The sequence below is a fragment of the Schistocerca americana genome, chromosome 8 (assembly GCF_021461395.2).
Source record: "Schistocerca americana isolate TAMUIC-IGC-003095 chromosome 8, iqSchAmer2.1, whole genome shotgun sequence".
In the NCBI taxonomy this organism is placed as follows: Eukaryota; Metazoa; Arthropoda; class Insecta; order Orthoptera; family Acrididae; genus Schistocerca; species Schistocerca americana.
Window position 1 is genome coordinate 342,420,137 of NC_060126.1, and position 14,617 is coordinate 342,434,753.

The 14,617-nt window shown below is 44.0% G+C and overlaps 1 protein-coding gene across 1 annotated transcript; it reads left to right on the plus strand.

Annotated features, from left to right (window-relative positions):
• Nucleotides 1-1,099: 1,099 nt before the first annotated feature.
• LOC124545357 (cuticle protein 7) lies at nucleotides 1,100-7,656 on the plus strand. Its single transcript, XM_047124260.1, has 3 exons — nucleotides 1,100-1,171; nucleotides 2,654-2,824; nucleotides 7,203-7,656. The coding sequence occupies exons 1-3, from the start codon at nucleotides 1,163-1,165 to the stop codon at nucleotides 7,506-7,508; spliced, it is 486 nt and encodes a 161-aa protein (XP_046980216.1). The 5' UTR covers nucleotides 1,100-1,162; the 3' UTR covers nucleotides 7,509-7,656.
• The last annotated feature ends 6,961 nt before the right edge of the window (nucleotides 7,657-14,617 follow it).

Here is a 14,617-nt window from a genome sequence, read left to right on the forward strand (position 1 = left end):
AGTCCCATAGTGGTCAGAGCCATTTGAACCATTTTTTGTAACGATTTACGTGATGATATTTACAATGGTAGCATTTCATATAACTAATGCTTGGTTAGGTTAGGTTATGTTTTCATGACATATAGGGCTTCACACCTATCTGATGCCGCTGTATTTATACAGTGAAAAGACCTATTTTTGACGGTAAAATGTGTATATATACACACGGCACACAGGATAGGTTAGTATCAGTGTCGCACTTGGATGGCTTGAAATGTGCAGCTGAACGACTGTACGTCAGTTTGACGTCACTTCAGAGCGAGGCGAACATGTGGATAGCATCGCCTAAATGTGGTCTCACCTTTCTACGTCTCTACCTGCGAATAGTATGGGCTACGAAAGCGCTGTTTGGGGTAGCACGGCGAAGCAAAACCTGCAGAGCAAACTCTGCAAATTATTGCGTTACAAAGAGTGTACGACATTCCGTCGACATTTCCATGAAAATAATTTAAGTTGCTGACAAGCCAAAAGTTGTTGAGAGTTTGAAGAAAAAAGCAATACCAACTGTACATGTACAAGATTAAAGGTAGATCCTCCTTCATCAGAGGCCCATTGCCTTTTTGTTTAGATTATAACATTTCGAATATAATGCTACCAACCAGGGAAGATAACATCACACCCGACGCAGAGACTGTAGTAGTCAGTGCCATAACATAAATCCTGCACTCCCTCTATTATGTACCTTGAGGTTTTATCTTCAGTCATGTTAATGGTACAGTCTTGTGAAATCCGACGAATCATTCTGTAATAGCCTCTTGCAAACAAATCGTTGGTATCCGGCAGCTCGAGTGACCGCCCGGCGAGCCGGCACCTTTCTTGTGAGGAAAGTAGGCTAACTAGTGAGCGCGCACAGTACTGCAGAGCACGGGGCTCGGCCGTCTGCTGCGACCCGGGGCGGGGCGTGTTTCCCTTCCCGGGCTGGGCCCTCCGCAGTGAAAGGACTCGCGGCTACGTTACGCTGCCTTACGTTACTGTGCGCGCGTCTTACGTCACGGGGCCCGCGTGCGCTGAGTGACCGACACGGGTATAAAAGGCGTCGGCCGCGACACCCCGGCATCAGTCGGCCGACATCCAACTCCTAAGGAGCTCCTACATCCCACACCACCACCAAACAAACAGCAACATGTACAAGGTGAGTACGGCGAACACTAATGGTGCGACGGGCAAATGTAGACTCGCGCTTGAGCAGCCAACACCGCTTGGTTCGAGTCGTCTATGATATTTTGATATATCTGGTCAGCTTATGATATTCTGGAGAGATTAGTGTCGATTATGGGGTTATACATAGTATGCTAACATCAAAAGTCTGCAGGTCTCATAAGCTTAACTTCAGGAATGTGGGTTGACACATTCACATTAGGTCCTACGGTAAACATTCATTCACAGGGTTACTGGATACTAAGTCACTCTGCTAGGGCTCCCCCTAGCTAAGGTTCACTACCGATCCACGCATACAGCATACTTCAGTCGGCACATTCGTGAGATTATTGGGCAATGATATCAACTTTACTAACTTTTGTAGACCCACCTGCATGTGGTGCGCTAAAAAGATTCGTACAGTAGTTCAGCAAACTAGCGCTCCTTTCTGAGGTAGACCGCATTAGAATAGGAATTATTAAGATCTTTATTCTCTGTGACTAAATTAATGACAAAAACAAAATTTAACTGCAACTAAGTAAGAGCCTTGCTTACTGTACAGTCTTGACACATACATCAGGTCGTTCCAGTAATACAGGTTTTCTGGCTTCTTATTACAGAATCTCCGGCTTGTGGAGAGACGTCTGAAAACTTTGTCTGCTAAGATGCGAACTGTCTGCTTTTCGACAGAATGACGTAATCTGAAAGCAGATTGTTCTACCATGTTAAATCTAGTTGTTGACTTTATTTTCATCTAGTTATTTGACTTGATCAAAGAAAACAATTTAAATAACGGAATTAAACGTTGTTTTGCACAAATTTTTCCACTCAAGCAAGTGATAGGAAAGAAATTTTCTATTTGTTACGTGTTCCAAGGGGGTTTAACATAATTTAAAGAATGACGGAAATGTAACTGCAAGTGCACCTGTTGTTTATATAAGCAGTCGTTGCTTTACAGCTCGTAACCAAGGAAAGGAACACGGGCTGATTACTATAATAATAGATCCGTTAAACAAATGCCTATTTCCAATACTGGAGCATCCAATTGACGTTACTTCCTAATGCACTGAAGAGTAGTCTATGCTGTTCCGTGGCTAACAAAATCATTGGGATATCGGTACTACTAAAGAGTCTATAAATACCAGAAGTGAAAAACCAGTCGCACAGCATAATGAAGGAAACGAAAGAATAAGACCAGCTACAAAGAATGAGTACCCGGATTAGGTAAAGCTAAGAAGTAGGAATGTTGTGAAAAGTACAGGGACATGCAGTCAAAGAAATCTCATAGTTGTGCAGAAATGGGATAATGGACAACAGTGGGGATTAATCACTGAAAGTTATTTGAAATATGAGGAGTGCGTTGAGGTGTCTGGAGGTTAAGCAGGAGTTGTATGTTTGTGTGTGTGTGTGTGTGTCTTGTTGTTGTTGTTGTTGTTGTTGTTGTTGCCTGGAACGTGACGTTTCGGCCTGTCTGCAGCTGGTCGTCCTCGCAGCCCTGGTGGCCGTAGCCCGCGCTGGAGTCATCTCCGCCGGGTACGCGGCGCCGCACGCCATCGCCGCCCCCGCCTACGCCGCCGCCCCCGCCTACGCCGCCGCTGCCGCCCCCATTGAATACGACCCCAACCCCCACTACAGCTTCGAGTACTCGGTGAGTGTTCATTAGCACAGCAACAACGACAGAGTGACCGAGTGGTCTCCTGGGGTCATTATCGGTTTGTTTACCTACGCACTTAAACTGCTGCAGAAATTTCAGCCTCCACCAACGTCTTAATATTCCTGGTGTGGCTAACGTAAGAGAGAAAATAAAGTATTTTGTTCTGGATGTATACACTTGCTTTGCCATAAGTCTAAAGGCAATTTGAAATCTATCAAACCTATGGCGCTTTCGTCCAGATTAACTGACAGTAAGATCCTTGAAGTAAGACACAAAGAAATTAATGACATTTTGCTGCTAGAGGGCATTGATTTACATCAACGGGGAAAGTTGAAAATTTGTGTCAGGCAGGGTTTTGAATATGCGTCGCCTGCTCACTATGCAGATGCTCTGACCAGTAACCCATCCACACACAGTGGTCATCGCAATTGCACAGACTCTCCTAGCATGTCTACCATTAGGTCCAAATTCTCAGGCTAGTCTAGCTCGCTAGTGTGTGTGGATAAGTTGAGATTTCGGGTCTGGTGGGAGGCGTGGTAGGGTACTCATTACATTGCGATGATCACTGTGTCTGGGTGGGTTACCGGTCAGAGCATCTGCCTAGTGAGCAGGAGACCCAGGTTCGAACCTCGGTCAGGCAGTAATTTTCAACTTTCCCCATTGACGTAAATTAGAGCCCACTAGCAGCAATACGTCATTCATTCCTTTGTGTCTTGACTCATGTTGGCAGCAGGAACAAAATGGTGTCTGTTCTTTCAGACATGTCCGATAGAGCAGACAATACAATCATCTTTAAAGTAATTCTATCCCAACTACTTGCTGCATTGTTATCATAAACCATACAGATATTGTGGCATCAAATTCTTACAACATACAAAAATCCTATCTCTTCTCTGAAACTTGTTACTTGCCCTTTCTTACATAGATTTACTACGTTCTACAGACCAGGAAATGGTCTGTGGTAGTAATTTTGCTACTGTTGCTAGTTACTTTATCGTGTAATTACTGCAATGGAGATCTGTGCTTCTCAGACTCCATCAATGCGTATAACTCCGGGGAATGCCGATACTGGCAGTCACCTGACCTTGAATGGCTCTGAGGTAAGGACCGTATTTTTAGCTCCCCGTAGTGTTCCCAAAGGGACAGTAGTATCTGCGAACAGCAGGGCAAGTACTGAGGCCACTGAAACTGCAATCTTTTACGCCACGTATACTAACAGACTACGAGAGCTGAATGGCAAAGGTTTTTCTTCTAATGGTATGGAGGCCGCGTCTTACTTGCAAATGGTGATGGCGAGCGATAATCAGTGTACAGTGTAGCGTTTGGTTTCCTTTACATTTTTTTCCAGAGAAGTGTAGGTCCATAGCTGGTCAAGGTCCGTTGCTTATAATTCTCGAATAACATCAAAATGATCATAAAATGAAGGCTTTCACGACCGGTTAACTTAGCTGCTGGCGAACCTTCTAGATTGCGTGATCGTGGGCTGTTGTAACTGTTTTGTCTGCTGAAGTTTTATCTGAAGCTGTATTGGATTTCATCACAGATGCTCCATGTTTCGTTGAGTGTTACTGTCTCATTTATCTGCTGAACAAGGTGCACTTACGAATATCTCTATGTCACTTTGGATGAAACTTACGAAGAAAACAGTTACACGGATCGCGACAATACAACCTGGAGGACTCACTTCTCTCTCTCAGGTCTTCAACGATCAGGTTCGTTAGTAACAGCTAGCCATACGTTTCAGTTTTCGGCCTGCCTCTTGAGGGCTTTATACGTGGTGCAGCTGGTATTCTCCATGATCTGATTAATGTATTTTAGGTGCAGTCTGCCTCTTCTGTTCTTCCCTTCTACAGTCCCTTCTATTTTCCTTGTAATGACAGTTTCATGTTTCAGCAGACGGCCGGTCCATTTGTCCCTTCTGTGACGGATAAGCTTCAAGAGATATGGCTTCTCTTCCTCCATTCTGTTGAGTATCTCTTCGAATCTTACATTTTCTACCTAGGCAGTCTTTAACATATCCGTTAGCACCACATCTCGAAGGCTGTTACGTCCTTTTATTTTGTTTCTCCGAGTATAAACATTTCACTTCCATACAAGGGCACACTCCAAACAAACGTCTGTATAACTTCCCTGAGACATTTGTTTGAGCAGCTGGATGTGAAAAGATTTCTCCAGTTGTTAAAAGCAGCTTTGCCTTTAGATTCGGCTTGCAATACCTTCGTCCATCTTTTACTCCCTCGGCAGGCGAAGGATTCTACGGATTCCCCTCTCTCATTGTTAACTGAACATTGGGCAGCGGTGTTCTGTCCACTCACGGCTAAGATTTCAGTTTCACCTTTATTAATTTCCATGTAGCAGCAAGACATGACGCTGGTTCCCATTTAGGCCAGCATCGCTTGTAATTATTACCTTGCTTCGTTTAACGTTGCGACATCACTGACAAGTCTCAACATGTGTACTTTCTTACCAAGCATTTTAATTCTTCCTATAGAACCTAGTTTCTCCGTAACTTGACTTAAATTCCTCTGTATGTACACAATGAGTAATTTTAATTATAAATATAGATCCCAGTTTGTACTTAATGTAATGCACACTGAACGTATCCGTTCAACAGGACAGGAGAGAGTGGGCAGTCCTTCCGTACAGCCTACTTAGCAATATCTTCTTCTTGATTTTCTCTACATCTTACAGCACCTGTTCTCTATACAGTCTCTACACTACTTTTCTGTCAATCTATTTTAAGCTACTGTCTCTCAGCACTTCAAAAATCTGTCGCCCATCCACCCCGTCAAACGCAGCAATATACAGGGTGTCCCCAAAACCACCCACCAAGGATACGGACATATTTCCTTATACCAAAAACTAGGAAAGAAGCACATAGCACTTGTTCATCTTCGGTGCTATGAAACACTTCTCTTCTACTGCAAGCTCTTTGCTTTTCATATTTTGGAAGGCGGTGTAATATACTAAACCAAGAAAAAAAGTCCAGCAAATGTGGGATATAACATGCATACCTTAAGAGCTATGCGCATTTGTTCACTAGAAGAGATGTGTTTCATGCTAGCGAAGATGAACAAGTGCTCGTAGAACTTAACGTATGCAGTTAAGACCCAACGCACATTGAAAATGTTGTCCACCCCCGGTAGCTGAATCGCCGGCACGGTAGCTCAGCGTGTTCAGTCAGGGGGATAGTTGCCGTCCGTAATAAAAAAAAAATGAGTTACTGGATCAACAACGAACTGAAACGGGTGTCTTTCGACGTCCGCCCAGAGCAGACACAATGAACAAAAACGAACAAAATGAGATTAAAAAAAAAGTGGGCCGGGTTCGATTCCCGGCTGGGTCGGAGATTTTCTCCGCTCTAGGACTGGGTGTTGTGTTGTCCTAATCATCATCATTTCATCCCCATCGACGCGCAAGTCGCCGAAGTGGCGTCAAATCGAAAGACTTGCACCCGGCGAACGGTTTACCCGATGAGAGGCCCTAGTCATACGACATTCATTTATTCATTCACTGAAAACGTTTTCTTTTTTTTGTCGCCATTTTCACTCCCAAAACATGGAAAGCAGATACTTGGCAGTTTTAGAGATGTGCTTCATAGTACAGAAGATGAACAAATGCTTATATCTCTTAAGGTACGCATTATAGAGCCCATGTTTACTAGACATTGTTTTACATATTTCTGTATAAGGAACCCTTTGAGGAACGTGTCCAGCATTTTACTGACGAGCTCAAAATGATCCACCAAGCTATCCATTCTTGACTGAGGAGGCAGACCATAAATAACAGGGCTTTTCGGCTCATACTGTCCTAGAGAATTAGCACACTAGTAAAAGAACTGTACAGCATCATTTAGTCCACATTTACGCTTCATTTTTGGGCCTCGGAAGGGTAGTTTTAAATAGAAATTGCCTACAGCATATGCTTTGGAGCCATTCACTCTCGCCGGCCGAAGTGGCCGTCCGGTTAAAGGCGCTGCAGTCTGGAACCGCAAGACCGCTACGGTAGCAGGTTCGAATCCTGCCTCGGGCATGGATGTTTGTGATGTCCTTAGGTTAGTTAGGTTTAACTAGTTCTAAGTTCTAGGGGACTAATGACCTCAGCAGTTGAGTCCCATAGTGCTCAGAGCCATTTGAGCCATTCACTCGGCATCTTGTTTAGGACCATTCTGTAATGCAGTCCAGTGTAATGGTTCACTATGGTAGGATCATTCTGTAATACAGTTCAATGCAATGGTTCACTATGGTAGGATCATTCTGTAATGCAGTTCAGTGTAATGGTTCGCTACGGTAGGACCATTCCGCTCTGCAGTTCAGTGCAGTGGTTCGCTGCGGCTTGGCAAAGTGACCGAGACTACTGTGCGTGCCCTCAGGTGAGCGACGCGCACACCGGCGACCAGAAGGCGCAGCACGAGACTCGCGAGGGCGACGTGGTGCAGGGCAGCTACTCCCTGGTCGAGCCCGACGGCTCCGTGCGCACCGTCGAGTACACCGCCGACCCGCACAACGGCTTCAACGCCGTCGTGCACCGCCAGGCCGGAGCGCACCCCGCCCCCGCGCCCGCCCCCATCGCCGTCGCCAAGGTGCACGCGCCCGTCGCCTACGCCGCCGCCCCCGCCTACGCCGCCGCCCCCGCCTACGCCGCCGCCCCCGCCTACGGCTACAAGCACCTCGGCTGAAGCGCCGTGCTGCCCACCTCACACTCTTCTCATCGCCTAATCCGCATCCTGTAAATACGCCTCTGTTTCTATTTATCGCTTGCCAGTCAGGGTGACATGTTGTTGTGTGGCCATGTTGTACCTTTTGTTCATGAACATCCTCAATAAAACGTAGTTACAAAAATTTCGTCTTCTGTTGTAAGTTATTTAATGAACAACCCATTACCACTACTGTGTTGACAATTTTAAAGTTCCACTTTGATTTTAATGCCTGATATGATGATAGGTATTTACCATTGTAGCTAATGCATGAAGCAGTTGAGAGGAAGGTATTGGTCATCAGCAGATTAAGGTTATATTAGAGTTGCTTTTGTTTATCAGAGAGCTCCACAATGTAAGTCTGCCACAACCTTTTAATAGTCGACTGAATTTCCTCAAGTTCAGAAATCAGAAGGAGGGATGTTTTTTACTTGGCAAATACTTTTTAAAGCTAAGATTGAATAAAATTTCGTGTGGCTAGGGCCTCCCGGCGGGTAGACCGGTCGCCTGGTACAAGTCTTTTTAGTTGACACCACTTCGGCGACTTCAGTGTTGGTGGAGATGACATGATGATGAGGACAACACAACACCCGGACCATGAACGGAGAAAATCCCCGACCCAGCCGGGAATCAAATCCGGGCCCCTTGGTATGGCATTCCGTCACGCTGACCACTTAGCTATCGGGCTGAATAAATATTTCTTTATTTACAACAAACAGTTTCGAGAGACTTTGCTGTTATCCTCCGGTCTTCAAAAATTTTTGCTATGAAACCGGTTGTTATTAACGAAGATATATTTGTGAGATCTTGGCTTTATAAAGATTTTACATCTTGGAAATCACACTCCAGTTAATTTAATAAAATTTAGACCATTCTTCACCACCATCAACTGAAATTAATAAAACAATATTTTAATGATCTTGGCCAATAAAGTTACAACTTGAACTTAGTAATTGCAAATATCAAATCAGTTGTACAACCAACAAAAGAAAAAAGTAACACTTTTCAATTACAGTTCTAAATACTTGATTGCTAGAAAGATTGATAGGCATGCTTCGGAAGAAGTAACAATTTATATAATCAGCTGCTCTGTAGTAAGCACATCCCACCAACACAGCGACGAATTTCGACTCCTTACAAGTGGTGTGTTTGCCTTACAAGTTACAAATACCACTAGCGCCAATGGCCCACTCAACTACAATATACAGAAAGCAAAGTTACACACGTGTCACAAACTTAAATACATAAGGAATACAATCACACAGTGGACAATAAGGCATAAAATCCGTACCAAGAATAATTACCAGTGATATTCTACTTGGCAATACGCTGCGTCTGGTAGTCTGACCGCACAGTTATCATTGCTTTACGTTACACCACTACCTACCTGGTTCCTACTTTACGTCAGTAAGAATTTGGAAACTAAACAGACGACAGACTGGTTGCACCACAAGGAAAATCCACTTGAAACGATGTTCAAGAGAAATACTTCTAATACTGCATTAGCAAGGCCAAGGACTGTACTATCAAAACGTGTCTCCACAGAACAATAAACACTGCCTGAAATTAATAAACGAAGGCTTACCAGATCCAACAAAAAAAAATGGCTCTAAGTACTATGGGACTTAACATCTGAGGTCATCAGTCCCGGAGACTTAGAACTACTTAAACCTAACTAACCTAAGGACATCACACACATCCATGCCCGAGGCAGGATTCGAACCTGCGATCGTAGCAGCAGCACGGTTATAGGCTGAAGCGCCTAGAACCGCTCGGCCGCAGCGCCCGGCCGATCCAACAAAATCCTTCTGGTCAGAGGAGATGGCCGAAAGTCAGCACTGAATGTGTCTAAGCCACCTGCAGCCAAATTAAACATCGCGTGGCAGTGATCTTCGATACAAGCGACGCAATACGCTGGCGGATGACACTGTTAGATAACAGCCGTCCACTGAAATACATGCACTGTTTCATACTAGTCGGTATACCAAACAAGAGCTCTATGGCACAATCAGACGGGCAAGAGATTTCCTCCTTCCGCCACGTGCCGTTAATTCGTCGCTTTTCCACTTCGCTCGCCTTCTACCGGGCAGCGGCGAAGAAGCTGGTACCGCACTGCAGGCACAAAATATTTGACGGCTGCCATCTGCAATTGATAGGAGCTGGCCCACGGATCAATACATTCATATCCTTGAACATGCAAACACATTGCTCCTTTAGCAACAAGGTAGAACACAATTTTCTCTGCCTCTGACGAAAACCACATATTTCAGAATTAATCGTTTAAGATGCAGATTGCGCTGGAGCCCATCAGCGTTTGGTATCACAAACAAACAGTTAACTCTCATCAGGTTTAATATTATCCACATATATGCTGTGAGGTAGCAGTTGTTACACTACATAAGTAATAATTATTTGAATACAACCACTTTAATAGTACAGGAAAGAGTCCTAACGTGGAGTCCTCCATGAAGCGAACCTCCCTGGTCTCTGAGGTCATCTATTGAGCTATGGTGAGACCAGGTGTTAACAATAGTTTAGATTTCTACCACTCTGTAACAGAGCGCCCAAGCCGTCCACTTCACTTGTTGCTTACCACTGGTCCTTTACGAGTTTTGATGATGCAAAAAGTTTTTATATTTTGCTGCATTTTTAGCTTTTCTCGTGTAAATTGGCATGTAAGCCTTTCAACTTACATATATTGTTGAATAATAAGATTTAAAAATTTTTCAAATGGCCGTGAGCACTATTTGGCTCAACTTCTGAGGTCATCAGTCCCCTAGAACTGGGAACTACTAAAACCTAACTAACCTAAGGACATCACAGACAGCCATGCCCGAGGCAGGATTCGAACCTGCGATCGTAGCGGTCGCGCGGTTCCAGACTGTAGCGCCTCGAACCGCTCGGCCACTCCGGCCGGCAATGAAATTTAAAGTTACAGTTTACAATTAAATCTTTTTTTTATTAGATATTGGCATAAAATTTATTGGTTCTGGGTTAACGAGATGTAGGTTATAGTCGCGTTAATAGCACATCCTGCAGTTGCTTAAGCTTGACGCCTTAACGTAACCTGTTTGAGACATCTGTCTTACACTATGTGATCAAAACTATCCGGACACCCCAAAATACAAATACTAGATGCATCGTGCTGCCACCTACTTCCAGCATCGAACGTGGTCAGGTGGTTGGGTATCATTTGTGTCATACGTCTGTATGCGAGATTTCCACACACCTAAACATCCTTAGGTCTACTCTTCCCTATGTGATAGTGAAGTGCAAACGTAGAGGGGCACGTACAGCACAAAAGCGTACAGGCCGACCTCGTCTGTTGACTGACAGAGACCGCCGACAGTTGAAGAGGGTCTTAATGTGTAATAGGCAAACATCTATCCAGACCGTCACACAGGAATTCCAAACTGCACAAGGATCCACTGCAACTACTATGACACTTAGGCAGGAGGTGAGAAAACTTGGATTTCATGGTCGAGCGGCTGCTCATAAGCCACAAATCACGCTGGTAAATGACAAACGACGCCTCGCTTGTTGTAAGAAAAGTAAACATTGGACGACTGATCAGTGGAAAAACGTAGTGTGGAGTGACGAATCACAGTACACAATGAAGCGATCCAATGGCAGGGTGCGGGTATGGCGAACGCCCAGTGAACATCATCTGCCAGCCTGTGTAGTGACAACAGTAAAATTCGGAGGCGGTGTTGTTATCGTGTGGTCGAGTTTTTCATGGAGGTGGTTTGCAGCCCTTGTTGTCTTACACGGCACTACCACAGCACAGACCTACTGTGATGTTTTAAGCACCTTCTTGCTTCCCACTGTTGAAGACCAATTCAGGGATGGCGATTACATCATTCTACACGATGGAACACCTGTTCATAATGCACGACCTGTGGCCTAGTGGTTACAAGACAATAACAACCTTGTAATGCACTGGCCTGCACAGAGTCCTGGCCTGAATCCTACGGAACACCTTTGGGATGTTTTGGAACACAGACTTTGAAATGTCCCTGGCAGGGTCGCCACATGCAACGTCCCCTTAGAAAAATTATACAAAACTGTGCTTAAACTGACACACAATATTTTAGGCGCAACGCAATCTGACTTTCAAAAATCCCTACAAAAGAATGTCCCTGACTAGCATTAACCTATACGTTTCACAAGTCACTTACCTCACAAAAATCTTCGTTACTCGAACTACTGCAATACAGCGAGCGCCACTACTGCCAGCTAAATAAAAGATTCAAACTACGGAAGGCACTAACTACTGACAGGCATAGTTAGCAAATGAAAGATTTTAATAGAGAACAAACAATGTATTTACCTTAATAGTCATGAAAAATCATAATATACATAGCAGTTCATGACATCCAGTCTTACAGATTTCAAAACTCCGCCATTTCTCTCCCCACATCCACCACTGCCGGCGGCTCAATCCAACTGCGCAACGCTACGCGCTGTTATCATCCAGCTGCCCAATACTACAATAGCCAACAACAATGCAAACCAGCCACAGACTGCACACAGCACAGCCATTGATTTTCGTACAGAGCGCTACGTGGCGTTACCAATAAGAAAACATAAACAGCCTACTTACAACTTTGTGCCAGGCCTCACCGACCGACATCGATACCTCTCCTCAGTGCAGCACTTCATAAAGAATGGGCTGCCATTCCCTGAGCGCCCTTCCAGCACTAGACTGAACGTATGCCTGCGGGAGGGGAAGCTGTCATCAGGGCTAAGGGTGGGCCAGCACCATATTGAATTCCAGCATTACCGATGGAGGGCGACACGAACTTGTAAGTCATTTTCATCCAGGTGTCCGGATAGTTTTGATCACATAGTGAATGACTGGTTTGATGCAGACGGCCACGAATTTCTCCCGTGTGCCAACCTCTTCATCTGAGAGAAGCACTTGCACCCAATTTCCTCAGTTATTTGCTGGATGTATTCCAATCTCTGTCTTCCTCCACAGTTTTCACCCTATACAGCTGCCTCCTATAGCATGGAGGTGTCTTAACACAAGCCCTACAGTCCTGTCTCTTCTCTTTGTCTGTTTTCCATACGTTCCTTTCTTCGCCGATTCTGCGGAGAACTTTCTTATTCTTTAATGAATCAACTTAATTTTCAACGTTTTTCTGTAGCACCACACCTCAAATGTTCGATTTCCTTTTGCTGCGGTCTTCCCACAGTCCATACTTCACTACCACACAACGCTGAGCTGCAAACGTATATTCTCAGAAATTTCTTCCTCAAATTATGCCTGTGTTTGATATTAGTACATTTCTCTGGGCCAGTGATTAAACCCACATATCATATTGGAATTCTCTTGCACATTGTAACAAGGTAATGGGGAAGACCGATAAAAAATAGTGGAGTCCACCTAAGGTGATTAAAGCAACTGACGCAGTTAAGCAGAAGAAGTGGACTGGAAGAAGGCCAATAAATTGTTGAATGTTCCAATGCTTTGGTCGTATACGCACACTTCAAGTATATTTCACAGACATTTAATTTATTTCAAGCATATTTCTACACGAATTTCACCCTGCAGTTTCACTCTCACGCAGCTTAACGTTTATCACGTCGTATCTCCTGAACTACATGCTGTACAGTGATATAATTTTTTCAAGTACATCCACTAGAATACGTGCCTACTGTCTGCGAAATCTGTCACGAATAAAGTTTGTAGTGAAGAAGTAATAAATTAAAAGTCATGTACGGTGCGGGAGTTCCTCACACATCTAACTATTTGACGTCACCTCTCCTCAACTGTGTGCCGTAAAATGATAACTTATTCTCGTTACATGCAGCGACATATGTGGGTACGGTCTCCTAAATGTGTTACGAATAGAGTTAACATCAAAAATGTAGAAAATAAAAACGTCAGGCATAATGAGGCAGTTTCTCACGCACCTCAGTATTTGAGTATCTCCTGAAGTAATTGTCATACAATGATGTAATTTTTCTGGTACATTAAGTGGTGTATACGTGTGAATACTGTCTGCAAAATATGTCGCGAATACAGTGAGTAATAAAGAAGTTTCATAATGGTTTGAAGTTGTGTAAAGCTCGTTGCATACTTCTAACTGCTCTCATGCTGAAATACTAGCTAAGTAAAGTATAGGTATTCTTGCTCGTGGGATATACAGCTTTTTCACCCTCGCCGTCTTCCCTTTGATAGTAGTTTAGTACTTGGCACATACCTATTCTTTCCAAACATCAAGTGATACATGCCCCAAGTTTGGTATGAAATGTGTCCATTGGTTCAGGAGGAAATGTGGAACATACGTACGTACATCCGTTTTCATGATTTGTATAGATTCGCCCAACTCGGTGAGAATTTTTTACAAAATCATTGTCAGAGTGAGCTGCTTATTTTTTCGTTACATACTAAGCTTTTCGAATAATTTATTGCTTTGTTTAAGTACAGGGAACATGATGACGCTCTAAGAACGAAACAGGTATGACATAATACGTTATAGTTGTCTGTAGTGCACCAGCTGGAAATGTGGATCACTGCTAAAAAAAGTTGTACCTATCCTACTAATCGACATTTAGTGACAATAGCGTGAACTACGTTGTTGTTGGAACCATACTGTCATTTATGGCCTCTGTGTGTTGAGTCTGCCATCGCTCGGGTAACTTTTCTATTCCACAGCTGTAAAGATCACATAGTTTTGAGCCGAAGAACTTGTCGAGGCATTTTCAGAGCGCAATTTCATCCGGAAAGGAAGGTTGTTCGGTAGGGATCAGGAAAGATGAAAATCTGGCGGCACAAGATCAAGCGAATAAGATGGGTGCGGAATGGCTTCTCAAACCAGCTCCTGTATAACGTTTATGGTCAGTCTTGCAGAAAGCGGGCGAGCGTTACCGTGGGATGTAATCAATTCAAGCAGTTTTCCAAACGTTGTTCGTGTACTGCGTCAGCAAGACGTCTCACTTGTTAACAATAAATGTCGGCAGTGATTTTACACTTTGAGCAAGCAGTTCGTAGTATGCCACACCGTCTCTATTCCATCAGATGCATAACACTACCTTTTGCGGATGCTTGCCTTAGTCCGTCCTGTCGCATTATCCCCATACAT

Excerpts from the sequence above, each read along its gene's own strand:
- LOC124545357 (XM_047124260.1), top strand. Across the intron at positions 2,825-7,202 it reads ACTACAGCTTCGAGTACTCG|GTGAGCGACGCGCACACCGG; the intron begins GTGAGTGTTCAT and ends GCGTGCCCTCAG.